Source organism: Phyllostomus discolor, chromosome 2, assembly GCF_004126475.2.
Source record: "Phyllostomus discolor isolate MPI-MPIP mPhyDis1 chromosome 2, mPhyDis1.pri.v3, whole genome shotgun sequence".
Lineage (NCBI taxonomy): Eukaryota > Metazoa > Chordata > Mammalia > Chiroptera > Phyllostomidae > Phyllostomus > Phyllostomus discolor.
In genome coordinates, this window is record NC_040904.2 from 180,530,916 (window position 1) to 180,558,473 (window position 27,558).

At 40.4% G+C, this 27,558-nt stretch overlaps 1 protein-coding gene across 2 annotated transcripts in view; it reads right to left on the reverse strand.

The window, feature by feature from the left end:
• SSPN (sarcospan) overlaps positions 1-26,668 on the reverse strand; it is a 36,024-nt gene extending 9,356 nt beyond the window's left edge. Inside the window, exon 1 of one of the 2 annotated variants that reach the window (XM_028532843.2) lies at positions 26,166-26,668. In XM_028532843.2, the coding sequence (XP_028388644.1) occupies positions 26,166-26,444 (279 nt within the window). In that variant the 5' untranslated portion in view covers positions 26,445-26,668. Of the gene's footprint in view, positions 1-18,185; positions 18,504-26,165 lie in introns of those variants that run through there. The other variant, XM_036019240.1, reaches the window with a different exon arrangement.
• Between the last annotated feature and the right edge of the window lie 890 nt (positions 26,669-27,558).

A 27,558-nucleotide genomic window follows, 5' to 3' on the forward strand; every position in this document is an offset into this window, starting at 1 on the left:
CAACAAATTGATGCTACTCTCTCCCTCTCTCTCTCTCTTTCTTCCCCCCTCCCTTTCTCTCTCTTCCCCTTTCATCTCTTTCTCAAATCAATAAATAGTTCTTTAAAAAAAAGACATGTAGTGGTGAGGGGATTGCCTGAGGTAGAAGGGGGAGGGGCTGGGTGGAGGGGAGCAAGGGGGAAAAATTGGGACAACTGTAATACCATAATCAATAAAACATTTTTTAAAAGACATGTTTCAGGAAAATAAGCAGTGGTGTTAGATGGGTTGGCAGTGAGAGAACATCAGGATATTATTTTACTAATCAAAGCAAGGTTGATATCCCAGGTGGGCCAGCGCTCAGGTGGTGACAGGCAAAGTCAGAGAAAGAGGCAGAACAGAGAAGTGCAGCAAAAGCAGAATCTGTCATCTTGGCTATAGCATAGCTGAAGGGAGGGCACTGGAGAGGAAGAAACAGAAGCAATTTCCAAGTTCTTGAGTGTCAGTGATGGAAAGAGAGGGGATGTGAGCGGCTGGAAGAAGGATGGCCAGAGGAATGGCAACTTTGAGAAAAAAGATACAGATTTTCTTTTTAGTACACTGGTTTTTTCTTTTTCCAAACTGTGGTGTAGAGTTTCTAATCAAAGTGTTATCTATTCGCACTCAATTTTGGAAACCCTGAAATGTTGCTAAATTCTACTTTAAGGTAGAAAACATAAGTAACAGTGTTGCATGTTCTGATAAGTACAGTTTTCCTAGAGATGTTGGCAGGGCGACTGAGAGTCACCTCGCAAGTCATTAAATGGCTGGTTTGGAGATATTCATCGTTCCTGGCCCTGAGGCCAGCTTCAGACCAAAGACCATCCCAGCTAGGGTGGTAGAATTGTTTAATTACAAGCCAACATAGCATTTTAAGGTAACACCTCTGTCCTATTCTTCCCTGGATTACAACATCAGTAGGTTCCTTACTGGGTTCCCGAGCTGAGGGTTGTTCAGGTTTCTACTGGGCCGTGAAGCGGGAAGCCAAGCCTTCTTTAGGAGAGAAGGCTGTTTGTCTATTTGCAAGGCTGCCCGTCATCAGGACTGGCTGAATGTTCTGACAGCAGTAAGTAGATAACATTCCCAGTGGAGAGACACAGACCAAAAAGATGTGAGTACGGCATGGACTGGAGAAGTTCGGGTAGAAAGCAAAGCAGATAGGACCCAAGGAGGCAGGGTTTTAGCAGAGCACTGGAAGATTTGGAAATAAAGATTCTGAACTTGCTTGTGTAGCCCACAACATGGCTGATGTTTCCAAATCAGGGATGAAGTACTTTTTCAAAATTCATTTTCAAAAAATATCTAATTCAGGACTAGTTCAGGTGTAAGGGCCTGGTATGTATTCTCACATTAAGAATTCACAGAACAGAAACAATGGAAAAAAGATCTTCTTTTTGTTTATTGGCAGTCAACCAAATCAGGGAATCTAAAGCTGTTTCTATGGAGATTGTTAAAGCCCTGAGCACGTGCCTGTGCTTCCCATTAGTGTCCGTCTGCAGGTGCACAAGGTCAGGCTCTCTCCCACATAACTGTCTTTGCCCCTCGAGGCTGCTGCACCAAAGTTGGCAATTGCCAAGACTTTTTTTCTTTGTATTTATGAGAGATACATTCCATAATCAGGCCTCCCTGACTAGCATCTTAGAAATCTGACTCTGTGCCTTGCTTGAACAAAATTTCCCACTTCAGTAGAATCTACTTCTTTGTAGCTGTAACCTAGGCTGGTTTCCAGGAAGAAGTCATACAGGAGCATGTGACCTCATTGTAGAGGATTTCACTTAGTCAATAGACTGAACTTTTTTTTGAGTACATTCAATAGCCAGGCCCTGTGCATGACTCTGGGAACTGAGAAGTGAAAAGACAGTCTGAGCCTTTGAGAAGCTCTTGGCCAGTGGGGAAAGAGAGGAGATTGAAGTTTCAATACTATGTGGTCCTAGGATTCTGTCTGTTGTAATACACAGAAGGACTGATTAACCATGGGATAACTTGGGCGACTTCCCAGAGGAAGATGGGTTCTGAAGAATGAGAAGAAATTAGCTGGGAGAAGGAGGTGAGGAAGAGTTGAGTTGAGTGAGTAGTAACAGATACAAAAGCATGGAGGAAACACAGAACAAACATTGAAAACAAACTTCTGCAGCTCCAGTTCAGAGGATGAAAGAAGAGTAGGCAAAAGATGTGCTCGCAGAGATGGACAGCAAGCAGAGCACAGAGGACTTTCTTTTCATTTGAAGCAGGGGGAAGGGTGTGATCAACTTTGCCTTTTCAAATGGTCCCTCTGGCTGTGAAGAACAGATTGGGAAGGGAAGACTAGCTAGGAGGCTGCTTATCTATTGAGAAATGATGAGCGCAGGGGCTCAAGTAGCAGTAAGGTGGGTGTGCTTCAGTGACAGGAAGGAAGTGAAGTACACAGGCTCTAGGGACTGACTAGACGTGAGGGCTGGAGGACAGGAAAGGGTCAGGAAGGTGCTAGCTACTTGACTTGAGCTCCCAAGTGGATGGTGTTGACAATTAATAAGACATGCGATGCAAGAGGGGGAGCAGAATGGAAGTGCAAAAGGATGCTGCCCACGTGGACTCAAAGCTCAGCCACACGGGCCTAGAACTCAGGAAAGAGGTCTGTGCTGGAGAGAAAGAAGCATTTGTTCGTCATCAGCATATGTAAAGCAATTGAAATGATCAGAAACGCTGCACCATCATCCAGAGAGTCTAGTGAAAAACAGAAGAGGGCCAAGGGAGTTACCCAATTATGGAGAACCTTTGACTCTTTTGAACAGAAAGAACCTCAAATACACTTCTTATACTTTTGGTTATACACCATGACATGTCTAAATACTAGGAAAACTGATCATCCTTTTGGATTTTTAAAAATTTCACTTCTAGGTCTTTGTGTAGAGTATTTGCTATAAAGCCTAATTAATTCAAGATGTTGCAATTTCTTAGCCTTCTTCTACAGCTCAATAGGGTATAGGAGTGGGTGTTTCATTTTCTTACCTACAGTTTTGCATGATAAAGCAATACTTCTTTATCAGAGGATTTATGAGGGGTGAGGTTAAATACCTTCCAGAAGAGTAGTATTTATTGAATACTTAGACATCAAGTCCTTATGGCCATGGCAAGGGAACAAGATTTCTCAACCCAGACTAAAGGGTCTTGTTTTCTGAGCTAGCAGGGCTTGGATGCACCAGGAAGATGGGGTGTTCTTGCTTCCGAGGCAGGGGAAGGAGAGCTCATGGGAATGAGACGTGACACCTGCCAGGCCTATCTGGAACAACATGCCTGGGTTCTGGGCCAGAGCTTCCATTAGGTATGGTGAGGTGAGGCCCATGGAACAGGAAAAAAGCAGTTATGTAAAGTTTCCAAGAAGGCATTTGTTGGACCAGGCCTGGAGCAGACAGGTGGTGTCACTGAGGCCGAAGCCAAATGGGAACTAGGTGACATTAGGAAAACTAGTGCTGAAAGGGCTGCTAGCCTTTGAGAGTTTGCTAAGATTTAGTTCATGTACAGAGGCATAATTACATTGCAAAGAAAAACTTGATGTGATTTTTAATAGAAAAGAGAAAATGACAATCACCATCATTTTTAACCTATTTTTGGATGCACATTTCTACAATTTGTTTAGTGTAAAGAGAAAACCTAAATCTCAAGGTCTACATCCTGTTTAAAGTATTCTTTGCCTGCTCAGAGTGAAGATTGCATTCTCTCTTGAGTTAGAAAGTTAAACAGATTGGAAATGTTCTCTGAATGATAAATCCATTTCTAGATGTCCAAGTCCCGAGTCTTGTCACACATTGTGTTTGTTTTCGTTATTTGGCCTATTGCACCTACAGTGATGTCTTTTGAGGGTTGGTATTATGAATAAAAGGTGAACACTCTATCCGTGTCTGGGAGATTTACCTACATATTATTCTTTCTTTTTCATTTTGGCCAAGCTAGAAGATATCACCCTTAAATATTTTGTGATATTTTGTGTTATTTACTTTTCTTGGTGTCATACGTATTTATATTCTGGTCTTGTGACATTCACACAACCTCCAATGTATTTGCTTCCTCCTTTTTGTTGTCAACGGAACTGCTTGACAAGGCTATCCGGGGGGTACAACCTTCTGCTGTCAAATGCCTTTCAAGGTTTCTCTTTCTTTACCTCCACCTCCTACCTCCCCGTCGTTTGTGTACCTGATATGTGACTCTATTTCTGTAAGTTAATGAGCTTTCATCTTTGTATTTAAAGTGCTTTAATTCAGTCAATATCTTGACAAGATAAACTCTTCTCATGTTTGTACAACCCATTGATCAACAAGAGGTACAGCAGAGCTGTAACTGTTTCTCTGGATGTTTCTCAAGAGAATTCCTATGGATTTTCATCTGTTTAATAGAATTTAAGCTAGACTATTAGAAATAATTTTCAACAAACTTTCAGTATATTGCAATCTGTCAGCTGAATGCGGTCTCACTCAGGAGAATTGCTGATTAGCATACAGTGTGTCAGAGATTTAAACAATGCACAAAAGCACATTTCATGAGGATATATTAAAGGCTGTTTATTGGATCAAAAATTCAGAAGGATGAGAGAGAATATTTTAGCATAACTAAGCATTTTTACTGGATTGTCATTGCCATTGCCTATGGTGAGCCAAGGTCTAGGCCACTGGTCGAGGAGCACTTGAAAGGCTTGATAAAAAACTGGCCCCATCCCCAGAATCTCTGATCCAAATTTTAGGTCCACTTTAGGGACCTAGAATTTGCATTTCTAACAAATTCTTGAGTAATGCTGATGCTGCTGGTCCTGAGGCTACACTTTGAGAACCACTAGCCTAAACTAAAAACAGTCTTCTAAATGCTGATGTCTGGTGTAGAGTTTATCTGAATGGTTAGGGGTCTAGGTTAAAACACTGACTAATGGAGTTTCCTATGGATGAGTTAGTTTCCCCCTCAAAAAAGTTCAGTCTTTGTTATTGTAGGAGTCCTTAAAATTGGGTGGAACCTTTTGTCTTCATTGCTATTTGAACATGACCTCATTGGGGAGCCTGTGGCCTCCATGTATTTGGTTGGTGCTTTGGGAAGCATCTCTCAATCCTCAGTTTGTGTGATGTGACACTCTGCTGCTGTTGACAGGCATTGCTCACTCCACCCCAAGCCAAAGCAAAGCAATCACCTCCAAAACTGGACCACCAGGTCAGTGGCGTGCTGGGAAATGTTTACCAGCCAGAGGCAGGGGCAGGAGCTGGTGTTTGCAGCATGGCTGATATGAAGCTACCAACATCAAGTCACTGAGCACAGAGCCGGGAAGAGATGCTCACTATCGGTTTTTACAAACTCATCAGAGATACGCCAGCACACCCTGCACCGCTACCACATTTTCTACCCCTCTGAGTCCCTTCTCTTACAGAAGCATCTGGTGCCAAATGAGATTAGGTTGCGATTACAGCCATCCCCCTTCTCCACGAGGAATAGCTTCTAAGACCCCCAGTGGATGCTGGAAACCATGGGTAGTACAAAACCCTATATACCCCATGTCTTTTCCTATAAATCCATGCCTGTGATAAAATTTACTTTTCAATTAGGCACAATAAGAAATTAACAATAACTGAGAATATAATAGAATGATTATAACATACTATAATAAAAGGTAGTGAATGTGGTCTCTCTCTCAGCAAACTAGCATGAATTTCTTTCCTTCACAATTTTATGGATAGAAGATTTCTTCTTACCATAAGTCATAGCAGCCTTAGCATACAATTTTTTTCTTTCCTTACTAAGTCAAAAACTTACATGTTTTCACTTTAAAGGAAACCCTTTATAGCTTCTCTTTGGCGTATCAGAGTTGTCAGCATCACTACTCTTGTGTTTGGGGCCATTATTAAGTAAGATAAGGGTCATTTGAACACAAGCACTGCAACACCACAACAGTCGATCTGATAACCCAGACAGCGACTAAGTGACTAATGGGTGGGGAGTGTCTACAGTGTGGACGTGCTGGACAAAGGGATGATTCATGTCCCAGGCAGAATGGAGTGGAACGCCATGAGATTTCATCATTCTACTCAGAACTGCACCCAATTTAAAACTTATGAATTGTTTATTTTTGGAAGTTCACATTTAATATTTGCAGACTGGCATTGCCCATGGGTAACTGAAACCATGGAAACTGGAACCACAGACAAGGGGGACTGCTGTACATGGCAGGCATTAAACTAAGCACTCTCTGTAGTGTATCCTATTTGATCATCATATAAATCCTATGGGGTAATTGTTATTATTAGCTCTACATTATAGGTGAGGAAACTAAAGCTCAGAAAGATTTTTATGCCCAAGAACACATAGGAAATACAGGGCTGATAGCTGTACCTGTCAAAGCACAGAGCCTGTCTCTTAACCATTACATGGCCTGGCCGTCTCCCTGGTGGAATTTTGACAGCACTGTCAGTGAAGTGGGAAGGACAGAGATTTGGAGACTATTCCATCATCTGCTCCTCTCCTGTGCTCAGTGTCTCGAAGCACCACTTCTGGGACAGAGTGTAAAAAACAGTGTTTGAGGTTCACACACCTGTCTAAGCTGAGGAAGGTGCCACAGTCTTTGAGACTCGGTCCCATCATATATAAAATGGAGAAAATAATACTTCACTTATAATTTAGGAATCATAAATAATGTGCCTGGAATTATAGTTGACATTATTTTTTCCATCTCTATGACCTCAAATTGTGCTAGTATAACTTACTCTGAAATTTGAGCTGAAATAAACAATATATGTAAAGGTAGGCCTCTATCACATCTTAGGAATAATCTCATTCTGATCACTTAACAAATATTCATTGCGTGCCTACCACAATGTGCCAGCTCCTCTCTGAGGCTCTGGTGATACTGCAGTGAACAAAAAAGACAAAGATCGCTACCTTCACAGGGCCAGTGCTTTAGAGGGGAGAGGCAGACTACAAAAAAATGGGTAGATGCATGTCAGTTGTTGGGAAGAGCTATGGAGAACATGGCCTGTATCAGCATAGCCTCTCTTCCCCCCAAGATGATATACAGTAATCAGGGAAATGCAAACAATTAAGTCCTTAAAATGATTTGTTCCCCCTAGTAAAATGAATTGGTAATGTCCCACAACACCTTAAATAAAAAAGATGGTGGAGTCATACTTGTTTCTTATGAGAACCTTGCTGGTTCTGTTATTTCAACAACTCTTCCACTCTAAGTTATCTCAGCTCTACCTGCCCTGGAGAATTGGCAAGAGAGGGTAACTATATAAAGTTTTACAGCAAAATGGGCCACATACTTATATGCAGAGACTGAGGCAATGTATCTTAGCTCTGACTCTGACAGAACTGGGTTCAAAAGCCATCTCCACCACTTTTAGCTGTTGGCCTTGGACAAGTTAACCTCTCTGGGACTCAGCTTCCTCATCAGTGGGATGATAACAAGAATGCCTACTTCATACATCGCTGTGAGGATTACATAAGACAGCACGTGGAAAGGCTCAGGGAAGCATCCAGCACATGTGAGGCAGTCAATACATATTTGTCAGAAGAATAAATGAACTCTTTCATTTCATTGCTTGGGCTACTTTTGCTTTCATAGCAAGGACCACCTTTTAGGAATCTTTCCAACAATGTTGACATAAATAGTTTGCAAACACTTAAGAGTTACAAACTTCTTTTTCTGCTCCTTTTTCTTTCTGATACAAGCCTACTTATTATCTACTACCCAGGAAATGCCAATCTTGGTAAACATGCCACGCTGTATATGTCACTCTGATTACACTATTGTGGTTTTACAAAGACAAGCATTCAATTTCTGGAAAAAAATGCTGTTCAGCTAAAAATGTTTTCTGTCCATAACAGATCCAAAATTAATATTACTTTTCCATTAAAAGCATAATTGTTTCAGCCAAACCAAGTACACAGATATTAATGGGAAATTCCAAAAGTAATAGCCATGTAAATACAAAGATTCAAAATGAACCAAAGAATCTATGTCAGAGTTGACCATCACACTGAGGAAGGAGACCAACTGTCTGTCTCTAAACTTTACAAACATTAATGTACAGGCATTAGAACCCAGGATGCTAATTATAATTTAAATTTTTTCTTGGTTTTTATTAAACCAAGCTTAAAGTAGTAGCTTATTTTCCACTACAAACAAAACTATAACTAGCAACCACTTTTTATAGTTAGCAACTTTTGCTTAGAATTGTTTTGCTTGGTTTATCAAGGAAGCCAAGCATATATCAGGAAGACATTCAATTTGCCTAGAGCTTTACAGTTTTACTCTTTTTCTTTAGAGTAGAAATTGTCTGTAGGGAGCTCTGGGGCAGAAATGCTTTCTTCATCTAAGGACTGAGTTCCACCTGGCCCGGGGAGAGTTTGGACACACACCCCATCTGTGCACGTCCACATCTCTCTGTGGGGGCTGGAGACATACTTTGTCATATTTACTTTGCAAAGACGACCTCAGAGATGTTTTTCAAAGCTAGTAGAGATCCAGGTGAGAACATGTCAGTGAAAAGGTAATTCTAGATTACCTTTTCTAGAATTCTATCCCAGAAAATTGTTTCTTTTCAGTGTCTAAAGGGAAAAAACACTTGTTCAACCACATCTAAGTTTATAATATCCATCTATAATATCTACTCACTTTTTCCCTTTTATTGTTATAATTGTCCTTTTGCCTGAGGAGTTGATCCCTGACAATTTCCACACCTGAATTACTGTAAATGTATGGGAATGTATGCAGACATGAGTTTGCAAAGACATTCAGATTTAATTCAAAATAAATTATTTATATCATATGAGTTGAATTGAAAAACAAAAGCAAGCCTACTGTTACTTAGACCTTTGCTAAATCCAGATCTCTGTGGAAAATAAATGGTGAAAATGAAAGTTCTAAGAATTTATGAGGCAATTCTTAAGGACATTATTTTTCATGCAATGGCTGGCAGCGAGAGCAGATGGACCTGCTCTGTTGTGGTGAGAGCTCTGCTTGGTTGGTAAAGAAGGCAAGGAGCACTTACTCACGAGGCTGGAATCCCTTGTAGGGTACCATACATCCTTTCTAATTCAAAGTGGTGGATTTTATCGTGATTTAAAACTGTCCCATCACCAGAAATATACAGACTTCCCTCATGTCTGTGGGGGATTAGTTCTAGGACCCTCACAGATACCCAGATCTGTAGATGCCCAAGTCCCGGATATAAAACAGCATAGTACTTACACATAACCTACACACATCCTCCTGTATGATTTAAATCATCTCTAGATTGCTTGCTATACTGAACCCAATGCAAACACTATGTAAATAGCTGTTACATTTACATAATACAATACAATACTGTGTTGTTTAGGGATAATGACAAGAAAAAAGCCTACACATGTTCAGTACAGAAGCAACCATCGTGGGCCTAACTACATATACATGTCAGCAACAAAGTAATGTTTGTCAAATATTTTTGATCTGGTATATATGCATACAGCTTTGATTTGTATATACATATTATATATTATATCTTTTTATGTATTATATGCATCTTCAATTTTCTTAACCAGTGTTGCACTGTAATTTGCATTGCCCTGTAGTTTAGCAAGAGCTGTTGAACAAGCACGGAAAGAGTGGGAAGGAAAATGTGCTTGTCCTGTGACTGCACTGTTTCTCAGCACACGTTCTGCATCGCAGATGTTCACTTGTATCTCACATGTTGCTTTATAAGATAGGAGAAAACTATCTTGATGGAATGGATAAAATGAAGTTGGAACTTGTGACCGGCAGCCAGATTAAGGAAGTGCGAATCCCCCAAATCCTGTGAATAGAGTGTGTGCCTTCCTTGATGTTCCTGCCAAAGTAAAGCCAGGAAGCCGAGGACATCTGCAAGAGATGTAGCAGCACAGAACTGCTACAATTTGTAAGTTCCAAACCTTTGCTTGAAAATCATTGCAAATAGCTCACATTTTACATTAGTGAATCTCACAACTGTTTCTTCAATTCACAGAAAACTGAGAAAAAATCTGACAACTATCCTGGTGTATGATTTATCATAGAGACAGTCAAGTAGAATTCCTTTGGTTTGGTCTTATTTTAATACTATAACAGATTTGTATATCCATGTTAAGTTTCATGTTTTATGGGAACTGCTGGGAATTATTGCAATTACACCCTCAAAAGACAATAAGCACAAACAACAAAATTGCGAAGTAATTAAGTTGGTTGTGGATGAAAACTGAGCTGGATAGTCATAAGACATGAATTGTGCTTTGACCTAAAATGTCTTTTAGTTCTTGATCCCTCACTCCTGGTACTCTGCCTCCAATCATTTTGAATCCAGTGACATTTATTCTTCAAACCCTGCTCAAGGATTCCCTCTACCTAGGAAGGCTGCCTTTTGTGCATTACCACTTTCTATGCATTACCTCATTTATTCCCTAAATGCAGTAAGTAAAAAAAATTACCCCATTCTATAGAAAATTGTGACTCAGAGAGGTTAAGAAACTTGTAAGTTGATTCAAAGACTTTTTAAAGCTCATGAAATTTTATTTATGCATAATATTAAGGACCAATATTATGATGTGAAACCCTTCTTTTGATAACACAATTTTAAATGTTCTGAGCTTCTAGAGGTGGAAAGATGGAATGAAGACCAAGGCATAAAGGTAGGCCCTTCAAAAGGCTGCACCCTTACATGACCACAAAATAACCCACTGGCACTGACCATTATCAAGAAAATGGTTCTGTCTCAGCTGATGGTGGGGTGAAGATTTTGAGAGTTTTCTACCATTTGAGTAGTCCTGGAACACTTCAAATGAGAAAGTGGAAAGTAACATGAAAACAATCCTGGGGAAGAAACACTGTTTTGTTTTTTTTTGAAACAAATAAGTTGTAGAAGAGAGAGAGAGAGGGAGTGCAAGAGAGAGAACAGAAAAGATAGAGAAGGGGTAAATCTTTGTGTGAAGAATACATAAGAAATATATGAACCAATTACAGTTTATAGATCTTACTGGGGTCCTGATTTTGACACATTATGAAGAAATATTCATGACTTAATCATGGATATTTGAACACTGATTGATCCTATTAAGAAACTGTTAACTTGTTAAGTGTAATTGGGATTTGATTATTTTTAGTCCTCATTTTTTGACTTACATAGTGAAATAATTATGGGTGAAATGATATAATATCTGGTATTTACTTCAAAATAGTCCATTGTGTGATGTATGGGTATGGATGGAGCATAGGAGCATACAAGTGAAGTGAGATTGATCATAAGTTAATACTTATTGAAGCTGAGTGATGAGAACATGGGGTTAATTATATTATCAACTTCTGCATAGCTTGAAATTTTCTGTAATAAACAGGTTAAGGAAACAAGAGAGTGGTCTCGGCTCATGATACCGTGGGACACCTGGCTAGACAAATGGTCTAGAAGGGTTATTCTATCTAGTAGCTACACAGAATTATCACAGATAAAGCCTCTTGGAAACTCAATTCACAAACCAATTATAGAGACAGATGAAGAAGCAACTCATTAATGAAGGCCAACGTATAACCACATGTGTGTGTGTTCTCTGTCTTTCAGAATTAATGCCATGTGAATTTCAAATAATAGAACCAATAAATGGACCCTATAAAAAAGTATACTCAAAATACAGTCATGAAAGAAGGAGTTGAAAACATGATAGAAAATAGGGCACTTTAAAACACCAGGGATATGTTAAAAAAAACACAAAATATAAGTTCTAGAAATGAAAAATAAAATCATTGGAGTTAAAAACTCAATAGACATGTATAGGCAGATTAAACTCAACTGAAAATGGAAATAGTGAACTAGAAGATAAATCTGGAAAACTAATCCAAAATACCGCACAGAGAAATGGAGATATAAAGCATAATAAAGAGGTTAACAAAAGAGACAATGACATAAGTAAGTCTAAACATACATCTCAGAGCAATTCCAAAGAGACTAAAAAGAAGAAACAGGTGATGTTTGAAAAAATACATATAAATTTTTCAAAATCCTAAAAGTTTTTCAGAATTCATGAAAGACACAAAAATCTTAGATTCAGGAAACATAAGTCCCCAGTAAAATAAATAAAAAGAAACTCCATATTTAGACACATTGTAGCTAAAATGTAGAACATTGTAGAATATCAAATAAATTGTTTAATGAGTAAAGGTAGACACGTTCATCCAGACCAGTAAGAGGGGCAGAGAGGGCTCAGGGCAGGGCAGCAGCTGACAGACCAGGGAGGCATCGGATTGTGTAGTGGGGCGGGCAAGGCAGCAGCGGGCGAACTGGCAAGGAGGCCGGCTGTTAGAGTGGGTGGTCCTACATTCACATGCAGATAAACCAGGAAGAACAGGGGAGTGGGACTGACTGCTCAACCCAGGGCCCCAGAACAGGAAAACAAAGCCTCAAACCTCTGACTGAAAACACCTGTGGGGGTTGAGGCAGCAAGAGAAACTGCCAGCCTCACAGGAGAGTTTGTTGGAGCAACCCACAGGGTCCTAAAACATGCACAAATCCACCCACCCAGGAACCAGCACCAGAGGGCCCACTTTGCTTGTGGGAAGTGGGGGAATTGACTGAAATCTGGCAGAGAGCAGAGCAAAGCACCATTGTTCCCTCTTGGGCCCCTGCCCCGCATACAGTGTCACAACCTAGTGACTGGGGTGCCCCACCCTGATGAACACCTAAGGCTCCACTCCTCACTATGTAACAGGTGCACCAAGACAGAAAAACAAGGCCCAAATAAAAGAACAAATCAAAGCTCCAGAAAAAATACAACTAAGCGACAGAGGTAGCCAGCCCATCAGATGCACAGTTCAAAACACTGGTAATCAGGATGCTCACAGGATTGGTTGAATTTGGTCGCAAATTAGATGAAAAAATGAAAGCTACACTAAGTGAAATAAAGGAAAATGTACAGGGAACCAATAGTGATGGGAAGAAAACTGGGACTCTAATCAATGGTGTGGACCAGAAGGAAGAAAGAAACATTCAACCAGAAAAGAATGAAGAAACAAGAATTCAAAAAAATGAGGAGAGGATTAGGAAACTCCAGGATATCTTTAAATGTTCCAACATCTGAATTATAGGGGTACTAGAAGGAGAAGAGGAAGAGCAACAAGTTGAAAACCTACTTGAACAAATAATAAAGGAGAACTTCCCCTGTCTGGCCAAGGAAATAGACTTCCAGGAAGTCCAGGAAGCTCAGAGAGTCCCAAAGAAGTTGGACCCAAGGAGGAACACACCAAGGCACATTGTAATTGCATTACCCAAGATGAAAAATAAGGAGAGAATCTTAGAAGCAGCAAGAGAATACAGTTACCTACAAAGGAGTTCCCATAAGACTGCCAGCTGATTTCTCAAAAGAGACCTTACATGTGAGAAGGGGCTGGAAAGAAGGATTCCAAGTCATGAAAGGCAAGGACCTATATCCAAGATTACTCTACCCAGCAAAACTTTCATTTAGAATGGAAGGGCAGATAAAGTGCTTCTCAGATAAGGTCAAGTTAAAGGAGTTCATCATCACCAAGCCCTTATTATATGAAGTGTTAAAGGGATTTATCTAAAAAGAGAAAATAAAAATATGAACAGTAAAACGACAGCAAACTCACAGTTATTAACAACCACACCTAAAACGAAAACAAAAGCAAACCAAGCAAACAACTAGAACAGGAACAGAACCACAGAACTGGAGATCACATGGAGGATTAGCAATAGAGGAGTGGGAGGAGGAGAGAGGGGGAAAAGGTACAGAGAATAAGTAGCATAAATGGTAGGTAGAAAATAGACAGGGGGAGGGTAAGAATAGTATAGGAAATGGAGAAGCCAAAGAACTTATATGTATGACCCATGGACATGAACTAAAGTGGGGGAATGTGGGTGGGAGTGGGTATGCAGAGTGGAGGGGAATAAAGGGGGGAGTGGGACAACTGCAATAGCATAATCAATAAAATACATTAAAAAATACCAAAGGTATTCTTCTTGGATCTTAAAAGCCAATTCTAAAATACATATGCTTAAGACTTACAGAGACAATTTTGAAGAATAAGGGAGGTGGAGAGGAGAGAAGGTGGGTTGCTTATGCTATCACTGTTATAGAAGATACATTACAGTGCTGTGTTTGTTTTTTTTTTATCCTCCCCCATGGACATGGTTTTCATTGCTTTTGGATAGAGAGGAAGGGAGATAGGAAGGGAGAGAAAGAAACATTGATATGAGAGAGAGACTTTGATTGGCTGCCACCAGAACACGTGTACGGCCCCCAGTACTGCACCTTGACCAAGAATCTTTGGTTGGACCACACCCCAGACATATCCATGATGGAGTATCAAGCCGCATCCCCTTGGTTACAGGAGGATGTTCCAACCAACTGAGCCACACCAACCAGGTCATAGTGCTGGTTTAATTTAGACAATGTGATATTGGCACAGTCATAGACAAAGCAATTAAGTTGAAGAGAATCACAAACACAATCCTCAAATCTAATATGGAAACTTTGATAGATGGGCATAGCAGTTCAGCATAAAAAGGATCAATTATTTATTATATGGTACTAGAAAAATTAATAATCCTTAAGAGAAAAAAAACAAAATATGGACACTACTTCACACCACATGCAAAAATTAGACCCCTTAGATTAAAATTATAAATAAAAAAGCAAACCTTCAACAATTTTAGAAAATGATATAAAAATATTTTTATGATCTTGGGATAGGAAGAGATTTCTTTAAAATATTTCAAAGCATATATCATAAAAAGATTGATCAATATAAATGGTACAGTAAAATTAAATCTTTCACACAAAGTCACCATAAACATAAAGTAAAAGACATGGTGCCAACTAGGAAAACATATTTGTAGCACCTAACACCATGGAAGTTAGGTAGCAAAGATAGCAAGTCAGTAAGAGATAAATGACCCCTAGAAAATATTTGTTGACTAAATAAATGATAGAAAACAGAATAAAATCAGCAACAAATATTAAAAATATGTTCAACCTGAGCAGTAAGCAGAATATGTACATTAAAACAAGATATCATTGCACACAAATGAGCAAAGATTAAAATTGTCTGACATTGCAAATGTTGGCAAGTCTGTGCCATCAGTGGGAACTCTGACCCACTGTCAGTGGGAGTGCAGGTTAATACGTCTCTGGGTCTGTGGTACCGATCGGTCAATATCTAGTGACCTGAAAGTCCTAGGAATATGCCCTAAAGAAGCTGAAATATCTGCACGGGGAGCCATGGAATAGAATGTCCATTGCCAAACTGTTTATAACTGCAAAAAGAATTTTCTTTGAAAACAGCCTAAATTTTCACCAACAGGAGAATGAATAATTATTGTGTATTCCTATAATGGAATACAGTATTTTGTAGGCAGCAAAAATGAATAAATGGTATCCATGTACTATTATAAATAAATCTCAAAAACAATGAGCAAAGCCCTGACTGGCATAGCTTGGTTGATTGGGTGTCATCCTGCAAAGCAAAAGGTTGCCTGACGATTTGCTTCCAATCAGGGCACATGCAAGAGGCAAACAACTGATGTTTCTCTCACATCAATGTTTCTCTCCTTCTCTTTCTCCCTCCCTTCCCCTCTAAGAATAAATAAATAAAATAAAAACACACAAAAAACAATATGTAAAAATATCATGCTACCATTTATATACAGTTTAAAACATGTAAAACTATACTAGCTATTGGTTGTGGATATATACCGATTCAAAAGCAAGGAAATATGCACAGGCTTGATGAATACGAAATTCAGGACAGCAGATACCTCCAGAGAAAGAAGGGGGATGGGGTAGGAGAATATGATTGAGAGAGGAAACAGGCAACTTCAATGTATTGTATTTTCTTTCTTTAAAAAGACATTTATGACAAAATATTAAAACTTGACAGACCAAGCCCTGGCTGGCATAGCTCAGTGGATTGAGCTCGGGCTGTGAACCAAAGCATCACAGGCTCGATTCCCAGTCAGGGCACATGCCTGGGTTGCAGGCCACGGCCCCCAGCAACCGCACATTGATGTTCCTCTCTCTTTCTCCCTCTCTTCCCTCTCTAAAAATAAATAAATAAAATCTAAAAAAAAAAAAAAACTTGACAGACCTGTATATAAGTAGGAGGTTGTTTCATTATTCTCTATATAGGCTACAAGAGACTTAGAAATTTTCATAATTAAAAATAATCATAGAATGGCCCACACTTATTCAACCCCTCATAAAAATGAAAATAAAAATCATAACCCAAATTTTTTTGAAATGGCTACAAATGGATAGACCCAGGGGTCCATCCACATTTGTTTTATTCCAAAGCTGGAGCCTCCTACAGTTCCAGCCCCGCCCTCTCCTTCCTGGTCCTCTTCCGACAGGATTAATTACACCCTCACGGTGCTGTTTTCTCGCAGGCACCACTTTAGCCCTTGGTTTTTGAAATTGTACTGTAGTTAGTTGTAGGTGTGTGTCTTCACCCAGATGCTGAGCTCCTGGGGGCCGGAGTGGCATGGGGAAAGACAAAGGGAAGCTGGGTGAGATGTGAAGAGTTTCTGTCTTACTTGTAAGTACTCTTTCTCTTATAGGGTTCTGTTCTGTTTCCTATCAGCCACCTTAACTCACTCTTGTGGTGACTTATCAGAAACTAATAGTCAGTAAGTTCTACAAATACCTACTTTGCAAAATAATCCATTTTCAAAAAAGGTAAGAGAAACAAAGATTGTGTTCCAGAATTTATCATAAATCAATGGGAGGGGTATAATTGCTCCATACTTGTGGAAAAAATAAACAACCTATAGTTTATTTGTTTCACTGGGATTTTTCAAGTCCTCAGAAGGGAAAGGAATCATGTAAATGTGAATTTAGTCTATTCCATGGATATAGTTGTAGGCAAGATTTTATTACTCAGGCACAATTAAGTAGGTTCTCAAATTAGGTCCCTCTTTAGAAAGGGCTTCAGAGATAATTCTCCATTAAATACCCCTGGTTCATTTATCTGAAATAGTACAATAAATAAAAACTTATGAGATATTACAGTATATAGCAGTTATAAAATAAATCAATATAAACTCAATTATATAACATTGTAACAGGACTACAAATGACAGAACCATCCTGTTCGACCTATAAAAAACATTATCAAGTGGTTTTCTAATTGAGAGCACTTTTTACCAAAACAAAACAAAAACCCAGGATGTAATGGAACGTTAAGGAATATATAATATTATTTCTCCTTTGAAAAGTGTTTTGTTCTTTTCAACATGAGGAGGTCAGTGTCCCCAGGCAGGCTGCTGCCTCCCCAGCATTTCTCCTCTTCCCTTCCATGGCAACATGGGTTACTAGACACTGAGCTTTTTGTGATGTGTGTGTGTGAGGACAGGGAGAAAGGGAGCGAGGCTTCAGGGAGGTCTCGAGGTGGAAAAATTTGTGACGCACTAGATTTGGCGACTGAATGAGAATTATTTATCGAGGGTTCTATAACACAACAGTTACGGTCATCCTATGCTCATTTTTTAAAATTATTTGCTCTCAAAGCTCTTAATTCTGATCGAAACCCTTTAATAGGTGTCCGAATCACAGAAAGATTATGAGATGAAGCCAACCCATGTGAGTCTGATCCTTCTGGTTCAGAATCTGACTAGCTGAAAGCACGAGAGAGATAAATTTATTGAACAAGTAACGTGTAAACTTAAAGGGTGGTCGCACTCTGTGTTGGAGCTGTCTGTAGTCACGGAGACAGGAGCTTTCCTAGGTCATAACGTGTTCACCTTACGGAGCCCGAGTCTGCCCTTCTGTTGCCTTGACTGCTCTGCCCTTTCACGGAGATGGGGAGAGGCAGCCTGTGTGCTCCCTAATTGAGCAGCACCCTCCACCATCCGACAACAGTGATCAAGACTGAAAAGCTGTTCCCCTTATCTTGGAAAAGGCCTCCTTCATTGCTCTCCTGGCACAGCTCAAAGTGAGATAAAGCCCAGCCTGAGCCTAAAAGCCTGATATGTGTGCCACACCTGATACTTGAGAAGGAGCTAGAAAGTTGTTTTGTCTTGTTCTTTTTTTTTCTCCCTCCCCTAGTAATAAAGCTACAATTCTCTCTCTAGTTGGGGTCTTGTGTTAACACACTTGCAATTCTTCCTCTCTTCTGGTCACCTGTCACTATCTTCCACCTGAGAGAGGCCTTGATAATAACCTACCTCAAATAGGTTTTCATGGCTCATTACGATGCATGCTGAATCAAACACTTTCCAAACAACAGCTGAGTGGGACGCCACTAAAACAGCACTCTCTCCAGCGTTCTTGCAGCCTCTTCCAGCCCCAGGGCCCTCCCAGCCAGGGGTGGGGAGTTGCTTATTTCTGCAACAACAGAAACAGGCCTCAACCGGACTTCTTTGGCAGAATCTGAGAATGCTTACTTATGAATAGACCCTGTGCTTTCTAATGTCCACTTGCATACTGGGATTTTGCCAGTGCGTAGAAAACACATCACTGAAGTACGTTCAGGACCGTGTTAGGCAGGGGATGTTGCTCTAGTAACATTATTAGATCAAAGAGCATCAACTGTTAATATGTTCCAAAGTCAGACTGGAGACATCATAAGGTGCCTCTGGAATGCCGGCTATGCTTTTGTTTGCTACTCGTTCGGGAGCTGGAGTTGGACCAGCAGTTAAAAGAGGCAGATTGGACTGCTCTAGGCCATCTTCTCTGGGATGGTTTGGGTTTGTGGAGCACTTGATAGAGTAAAGCAAAACCCAGTTTGGGATGTGTAAGCAGGACACACAGGATCCTACCAGAAGCCCTTGAAGGCCTGTAAAAGGGGAGACCTACCAAGGAGATGCAGGCTCCTGCTAGAGGATGTTACCTCAAGAGGCCCAAGGTGGGAACACCCCAGGGTTTTATTCTGACCCATTCCACAAAACTGAGAGTCTGACTCTACTTTTCAGACTCATCATCAAAAAGGAAAACAGTGGCTACATATTATAAAGACCTGAGAGGTGACCTCCCTTGAGTTCTAAAAACACCAACCATCTGCCCTCAGAGGATGGGAAGCTGATCTGAGCTTCCCCCAACAGCACCACTCAGCCAAACACCCTCATTTCCTTGCCTCAGCAGTCAAGGTGTCGTCTCGCTAGAACCTGACAGCAAGTCACCCCTGGGGCAGTAAAAGGAAGGCAGAGATTTACTAAACGGTGGTTCCTAAACTTTAAAGAGCTAATGCAGCAAATAAAATGCCAAAGCTACCCTTAGAATCGTTTTCACTTGCTGAATCCACTGTTTTATTTTTACAGAAATTTGATGAAAGGAGCAATCTATAAACACAGTGAAACAACCTCCTCCGCATGTTTCACCACTGGCATGGGCACAGAGCCAGCCAGCTCCTTGCACCGTCGCGTGTCAGTCTACTGGCTGGGAATTCTCATCAGAAACATTCAGACATCTAGCTGTTCCGTGAAAACCAAAGCGCCTTCATGACTCAGCAGACAGATGAGCTTAGGAATCACTGAAGTGGTTGTATGACTTTATATCCCTCACTGAGTGTGCTATGAACTGAACTGTGTTTCCCCACATGCATGTGTTTAAGCCCTAACCCCCAGAGTGGCTGAATTCAGAGGTGGGCTTTTAAGAAGTAACTGAAGTTGAATGAGGTCATACAGATCAGGTTCCAATCCAACAGGACTGGTGGCCTTGGAAGAAGAGAAAGATCCCTCCCTTTCTCCTACCACACGCACTGAGGAAAAGCCACGTGCATGCACAGTAGGAATACAGGCCCCTGAAAGCCAGGGGACAGCCCTCGCCAGAGCCTGACCATGCTGGAGCAGACCAAGACAGAAAGAAAAGTGTATTTTGGGCACTGCCATGTGTGTAGGTATACATGTATGAACTTCAGAATTAACCAGGGTGATCAAGTGAGCGGCTTTGCTTGGGCATCTGAGAGTTACTCCTGCCAAGTTTTGTATCGATATACTGAGATCTGAGGTGGCATCCAAACCATTTGAAAGATGGGCCTCAGAAAAAGACTTTTATATGGTTTATAATTTAAGTATGATTGCCAATATTCTTCTTTAAAAAATAGTTCACCTTCAACTTATGAACTTATTCCAATAAAACTGGACTTGAATAGCCACAGGAAGTAAAAACTACAGGGTTAAAATACAACATCATGAGGTCCCATCCAGCTACAGATTTGATGGGCTCTTTGGACCAGCATTTCTCTAGTTGGCCAGGATTGGGGCCTTAAAAATGAATGGTATTTTGCAGTGAAATGATATCTAATTAAAGTTTAATGACAAGATTCCGTTCCTGTCCTACAGCAACATAGAAATATGCAACTGAAGCTCACATACCCTTGTGTGTGCCCTTTAATGCTGATGCTGACCTTTCAGGGAACAACGCAGGCAAGTGGACCCAGGTAAAGAAAACCCTTCATAGAAATGTCACAGACAAGGCTGAAGGCAAGAAAGTCTACAAAGCATCCATTTCCTTGGGAGAAATTCCAAGTGGACATCATATTGGCAATCTATGAAAGTGTTAGATCGAATATTAGGAAAACCTATGCCATTGCTTTCTTTGCTGATGGAAGACATCCAGCATTCAGTGACATCAATCCTAATTTGTCCTAATTTATTCTAATTAGGGGAACGTAAAATAAGTCAAATGATCTCTTTTTCCTCTTTTTTTTAAAAAACCCTGCAAGCACGTCATAACATGAAATAAACATCTCCATAATGCTACTTCAATATATTCTGAATATTTCTGGAATCCAAGAACCCAGAATATTTCTTATGTTACCTTATGGTTACCTTTGTATAATTACCTTATATTACCTTTTAAATCTTATCAATAAACTTAAATTTGTCTGCAAACCATAGTTTAAAACTGCTTTTCAGCAGTGCAAACAGAAACTCTGATGATGACAAATATAAAATAAATAGAGCTCAATCCCACACTTTTGGAGTACCTATTGTGTGTCAGGAGATACAGAGTAGCCCCATGGGCATGTAATACACTTACAGAGAACGAATTTCTCTATTTTTATTGGGTTACCCCACATTCTATACACTAATGTTTCTATGATATAAAATACAATCAAATGATCATTGACATCTCAAAAGTTTCCAAAGACTGGCTTTCTGAGTTGAATATAGCCACTGTACTGGATTGAAAATACTGGGACCTGCTCCTTCACCTCCTTATTTTAAAATGAGAAAGAAGATCCAGGGATAAGCTCCATCTTATAGAAGCACTCTCATGGCCTTTGTGTATCTGGCTTAGTAAGAGACTAGGGGTAAGGTCAAAATGTATTTATCCTAATATTCTGAGCATCAAATGATTTTGTTCAGTCTTAACCTTTCTTATTCTTTATTCTGCATTCCTAAAATTCTTTCAGAAAATATATCACCAAAATTTTTAATATTCCCTTTTATTTTCATATACTTTTAAATTTTGACCAATTAATCAAATTACATTCCATATATACTTACTAGGATTACTTCATGTATAATTTTCCTACCATTATTTATTATAATAAATTGAGTTAGGGCATGTAATTATCACCCTTCAGCTCCTAACGATTCTGTGACAGTTGATATAATAAAAATTATTTCCCAGAGGTACTACAGGTGCAACATTAGATTTTGAAGCATATTAAAGCCCCAATATAAAATATAATGTATTGCTACATGGTGTATTCCTAAAATATAATTCCAGATTAAATTTCTCAAATGTCAATACACCTATGTCGAAAACTGATACGTGCAATATGTCATACATCTAATTGTGAACTTCAGGCGTGTTCTGTTTTAAAGTAAATAACCATCCAATTTTCCTTTCCATTTAGTCAAATTAGAAATAGACTTTAGAAATCTGAATAAACCTGCATTTTTAATTCCTTAGGGTAAGTTAACATATGAAAGCTGTTACTCAAATTCTTGACAGGACTCTTAATCATGACAGATTTATACAATGAGTTTTTATGAATTACATTAAGGAAAGGAAATATTCTCCCCTTCCTTTTAAGCCCTTTCTTTAAACTTCCTAATGTGATTAATGTGGCATATATATCAGGATTTTTATTCCAGTTGGGTGGGGTATGGAAGCAATGGAAAGAGAATGAAGAAAGCTAAAAACCACAATAAGGCAAAGAAATCCCCATTTTCCATGGAAATATTACCCATCAAGGCCAAGAGACTAACAAATACTAAGCATTCCCACTGGGGATGAGAGGCAAGAGTTTGCTCTTAAATTGACTTCAGAGTAGAGATGCCAAAGGAAATAAATCACTGTAAGTGAAATGCTTTGAAAGGTAAAGAGGCTTTAAAAATATTTGTGTAGGTTAAGTTTTCTAATAGGAACTCTTCATTACTGTCAGATACGGTAAGGGCACAGGTCCATCAGGATCTCTGGACATCTCCCCCGGTATGTAATTCACTATTTTTAGACCAATGCCCAGCGCAGTGGACACTCCCAATAAATGTTAGTGGATGAAGAAAACTAAGCCAAAGTTCAAATAAGTTATGTTTCACCAAAACCAAAATTGTATTAATTTAAGCAAGAAGTGAGTAAAGGCCCCAAAATTCTTGAATTCCTTCAATCCATACTTATTTTTCATCAGTAAGAATTCCAGAATGATGAGCAACCTTAAATGCCTATTCGACCCAACTATTCAAGCCATTGGTAGAATAACTTGGTAGCAAACTTCTACTACTTAGGAGCCCCTGCCCCTAGCCAAGGTCATCCTCAAAGACCCTGTTTCACTTTGTACTGTCCTTGTGGTATGATTTACAACCCTTAACCCATTTATAAAAAATTTAGATAGAAGAACATCACTTTGACAGGTTACTTAGTCTCCATAGTGGCTCCATTCAACTTTTTTCTTTTATAGGAACCTTTTTGTAACTGAAGTAAAAAGACTTCAGTCATTTCTCTGATATGAGGAAGTCATATTTATGGATGGGCAAGAAATAACCTACTTGTTTCCTTAAAGTTTCACTGGACATGGCGCTCTGATCATAGATCACCAAGGGCTTCTTCAATCTATCACCAGAAGTGCACTGAATATTCATCAATGCAACCAAATATTGGTCAACAAGAAGTCACCCCAATGGATTTGTCCACTGACAAAGGTTCAATTGTGGGGATGGCAATGCCTGAATCCCAGGGTACTGGGATAGTCACCCTCGCAGAATGAGTAAGTAACATGAGTTAAGCATGCAAGCATGTCCATGGCATGAGTGTATCAGTCTGAAGACGCTGCTTGAATTCAGACCAAATTTTGGAAGTGGTTTGACTTTGCCTCAGCCCTAGCGATTGACCAGTATGCTTTGGTCTAGCAGGTCTCTGAAACAGGGCAAGTGTTCCAGTATTCCCTGGGGGATACAGTAGACCCAAATCACCCCCATATTCCTAGGGAAAATGACCCCAAAGGGGCCACTTTCCTCCAAGTCAATTTTTATAAACCTCCAGAGAAACTCAGAAAGCACAGGACTGACTGAATACTACTACGATTGCTCAGAGTAACTAGGTGACAACAAAGAAAGTGAGATGGCCAAATTGATATCCCCTTCACGGTTCAAACTGCTCTGGGAAATGTAGCAAGTCCAAAATGACTGTTCTGCAAGACTAGAGATAAAATAGAGCGTCTTCTAATTTGAAGAGTGCCACCATCACCAATGACTGCTTCACTAATTGCTAATAAAAAGAGCTGCCTCATTGGATACTTACTGTTAGCCAGCACTATTCTAAGTATTAGAACATGTCTTAATTTATTGAATCTTCAGGACAACCCTAAGAGGCAGGATTATTATTATTATCATTCTCATTTCATCAATGACGAAATGGAAACCTAGAGAGGTTAAATAACTTGCCCAAAGTTACTCAGAGAACAATGGCCGGGCTAGGGCTCGACAACAGGTGCAGGCTTTACCTGTCTGCCCATCGCCATCCTGCCTCCTTGTGTTTTCCCACAAAAAGCTTTCCCTGAAAGCTTGGAAAAGAGCCCTGGGAATAACCACAGACAGCGAGATGAGGACAATGAGCATGGTGTCCATGGGAGGCAGCGCCCGTTCCCTACAGCTCTGGCCCAGCTGGGTGAGAGTTTGTCCTTGGCTGGCTCCTCAGACACTGTGCTCACTCATCTCGGGGCATTTCCATGAGCTTCTGTGCTCTACAGATATACTCTAAGTTTTCTAAAGGAAACTTAAAATTATAAATACCAGTACAGATATCATTATAAACCAATTTCAGGTAGATCCTACATTATGAACCAGAAAACTGGAAAGAAGAGAGACCTAGCTATAGATTATATCTTTGTAGCACACCCCCAGAGCGTCCATGTGATGCTCCTAATAGGAGCTCCTGAAATTTTAGAGTTGCATGATTTGTATGGTTTTGCCTTCAACATTAAGAAAAAAATGTTTTCCCGTCTAATTTGCTTTTTTCGGTACTGGGCTTTTGAAATTTTAAAAAGATGGAAAATACATTCACAAATGGTATTCAAAACTACTGAATGAAGGAGTTTTGTTCCTTTTTTCTTTTAATGAGACTAGTCTTAAAGAACAGACTTTTTTTCCCCTCTAGGATCTTGACAGTCATTGGGATGACTAAAATACCCACTATATCTTGGTGAAAAGCTATTTTTAAAATCACTTGATTTAGAAAACTCCAATCATGATAATTTTGTGGGAATTCTTAGTACACAAATTAAAAGGTTTAAATTACCCTGCAAGAATGTGCGAGTTCAAATAATCTTAATTAGAAAATACCTACCTCAATGCATATTTATCAGGTGTTTTTAACATCTGCCATGACACAAACTTATTTTGAGGGCTGCTGTATGAGTTTAGTGCCTGCGGTCAGTAATAGCAGCGATGCTGCAATATGAGACTAGGAGCCAGAAGTGTGATTCTGGTCTCGCCTGACTCTGCTACTTTTAATCTCTGGGCCTTGAGAATGTCATTTAACTTTTCTTAATCTGTTTCCTCATGTCTCAAGAGGAAAAATAGTTTCCACCTCAAAGTGTTGTTTCGTGGATCAATGAGATTTTAGTAAACCACAAGGCGTTATAATAAAGCATAATATTAAAATTACATTCTGTACACAAATGCCATATTAATCAATGTAGGACATTTCTCATAATTCCAGGCCCTTATTATGCAAGAGTTTTTTTTAAATAAATTAGACCCTACAGCAATATATATTAAAATTACAAATCAAATCTGGCTACCACGTGACTGACTCAATGAGGAAAATGCAGATGTATTTTCGTGCAAAAAGAAACCAACTTGGCTGACTTGCCAACTCTGCCAACTCATGACCCTGGGTCAGTCAGTCTGTGTTCGGTCCTCTCACCTGGGACCTGCAGTCAAAACTATCCTATAGGGTGATGCAGGGATTAGAAAAAAATATATATATATAATGCCTTTAGCAGGACAGGCACACAGTAGGTGCTCAACAAATGGCACCCATTTTACATTAAAGAATCCATTTAATTAAGCCAAGTATGCTGTGTGTCTCAACACTCACTCACAACAGCTGAGCAGTGTTCTGCTTAGAACAGTACATCCATTAGCAGAATCCCAAGTAAACTTCTGCCGCTGCCAGAGCTCTGGGTTTATCCTTCTTTAGACTCCAGCAGATTAAGGTTGTTCTTTCTGTATTCGCGCTTCTAGCTTTAGACCATTATTTTGTAAAACTTACTAATGAGCCTCAAGTATGAACAATAAAATTACTACTACCCAATAAGGTAACTCCAAGTACAGGATTTTCCTAACCTACTTTTCACTAAGATGAACCTACTTCACTGTTTGCTACTTATATAGGGACAGGGGTGGGGTCCAGCGACTAGGATAAGAAAAAAGCCAAAGTGAATTTATTGTTTTGGAGCTGGTCAATTTGACCAAAATAAGCAGCCCTTGACTCGCCTCCCCAGCTCCGGAGCGCTTCCGAGTCAGACCCATTGCAGGCGTTTGGAGCCACAAGCAGGAGAGGGGGCGCGAGTCCTCAGGCGCCGGGCCTGGCCCCGGGGCAAACCGACTGTGCGGGCGTCAGTCACCAAGCAGAGCGCGAGTTAGAGTGGAGCTGGGGAAGGGAGCATGCATCTGGGTTAGTCGTGACTCGACCATGCGGCTTTGCATTCCTGTTCGGCAAACGCACTTAGGCAAAACAGACTTGATGCTTACAATGATCCCAGCCCAAAATGGAGTGTCTCTGACTAGCAGGGAGGAGCTGATGCTCGCCATGAGAAAGCCCACCACGGTCACAGCGATGCCCAAGGCCAGCTGCAGCAGGGCGAGCAGCAGCGGGAACCGGCAACCGCAGCAAGTCCGGGCCTCCTCCTCCCCGCACTCCTTGGGGGCCCCCTTGCCCTTCTTCGGCCCCATGTCGTCGGGCCCGGTAGCGTCCGTGGCCGGCGGCCCCCCCTGCCTCCGCTGGCCGCGGGGCTGTTTGTCCTTGCCCATGGCGGCTGCGTGGGTGGGAGCCTGTACTGCGCGCTGGGCCCAGAGCTCGGCGCTGGGCGGGCTGAGCCTGCCCTGGTATTCGAATTACGGAGGCTGAACAAATATGGAAAATGTTTGGAGCCGACTCGCGGAGCCTCCAAAGGCCACAGGGAACTCGCAGTAGAGGGGGAGTCGAGGGGGGTCGCCAACTGCCAACGCGCTAGGACACAGCGCCTGCTGGGCCCACGAGCAGGGTTTGTCAGTCGCCCGTGGGAAGCCAGCGCGCGTCCCTTGGCTTCATAAATCCTGTGCACTTTAAACAGGCTGGCTGCTTGGTGGGGAGGGGTGGGGGCGGAGGGGTGGGAGGGGGCGGTGTCTGTTGTCCTCACTCCAAATCCCATGGCTTTTTGTTGTTGTTTTGGTTTTGTTTTTGTTTTCTGAGAGGTGCAAGGCAAGGTGATGAATGTTTAAATCATTTCAGTTTAATTAACAGACAATTTAATCCAAAATAGGCATTGCTAGGCTCCAAGCTGTGAAGTCATTTCCAGAAGCTAAATTGTTTATTTTCTAACAAAGGCATAGGCTCTTTCTTTTTAAATTCTGCAATCCAACTGGCAAAGGCATTTTCCCCATTGAGGTATTTGCTTTTGAAATAACTGTTTATAGAGATGCTGGGCTAATTGTGAACTCTGTCACATGGATTTGTTTTTAAAAGCTCTTTTAATCCTTTATATGGAGCCCCTAACCAGTCTTCCTTCCTTAATCCCAACCCAACAATGGCGCCTAGGGGGATTGTTATGCAGCTGGGACTCAGTCTACATTTAAGGTATTTTAAAATCACCTACAGTGTGCAGCAAGATAAAGATGTTCACGGCAGAATTTGTCCCTGCCCAATGTCACAGAACTAATCAATAACACTGATTATTCTGATTCATGCTTCTCAGTAGCACTTAGTGCAAATATCAGTGAAACCACTAAGAGATGATCCCCTCACTTTGGAGTATTTATATACTACATTGGTATGGTCATTTTAACATTACGAAAACTATATTAAAAAATAAATGATGTTACCAAGATGCTAGAATAGATCAAGTCTACTCCTAGGTTGTTCTGTCTCAGCAAATTGAAAGAACAT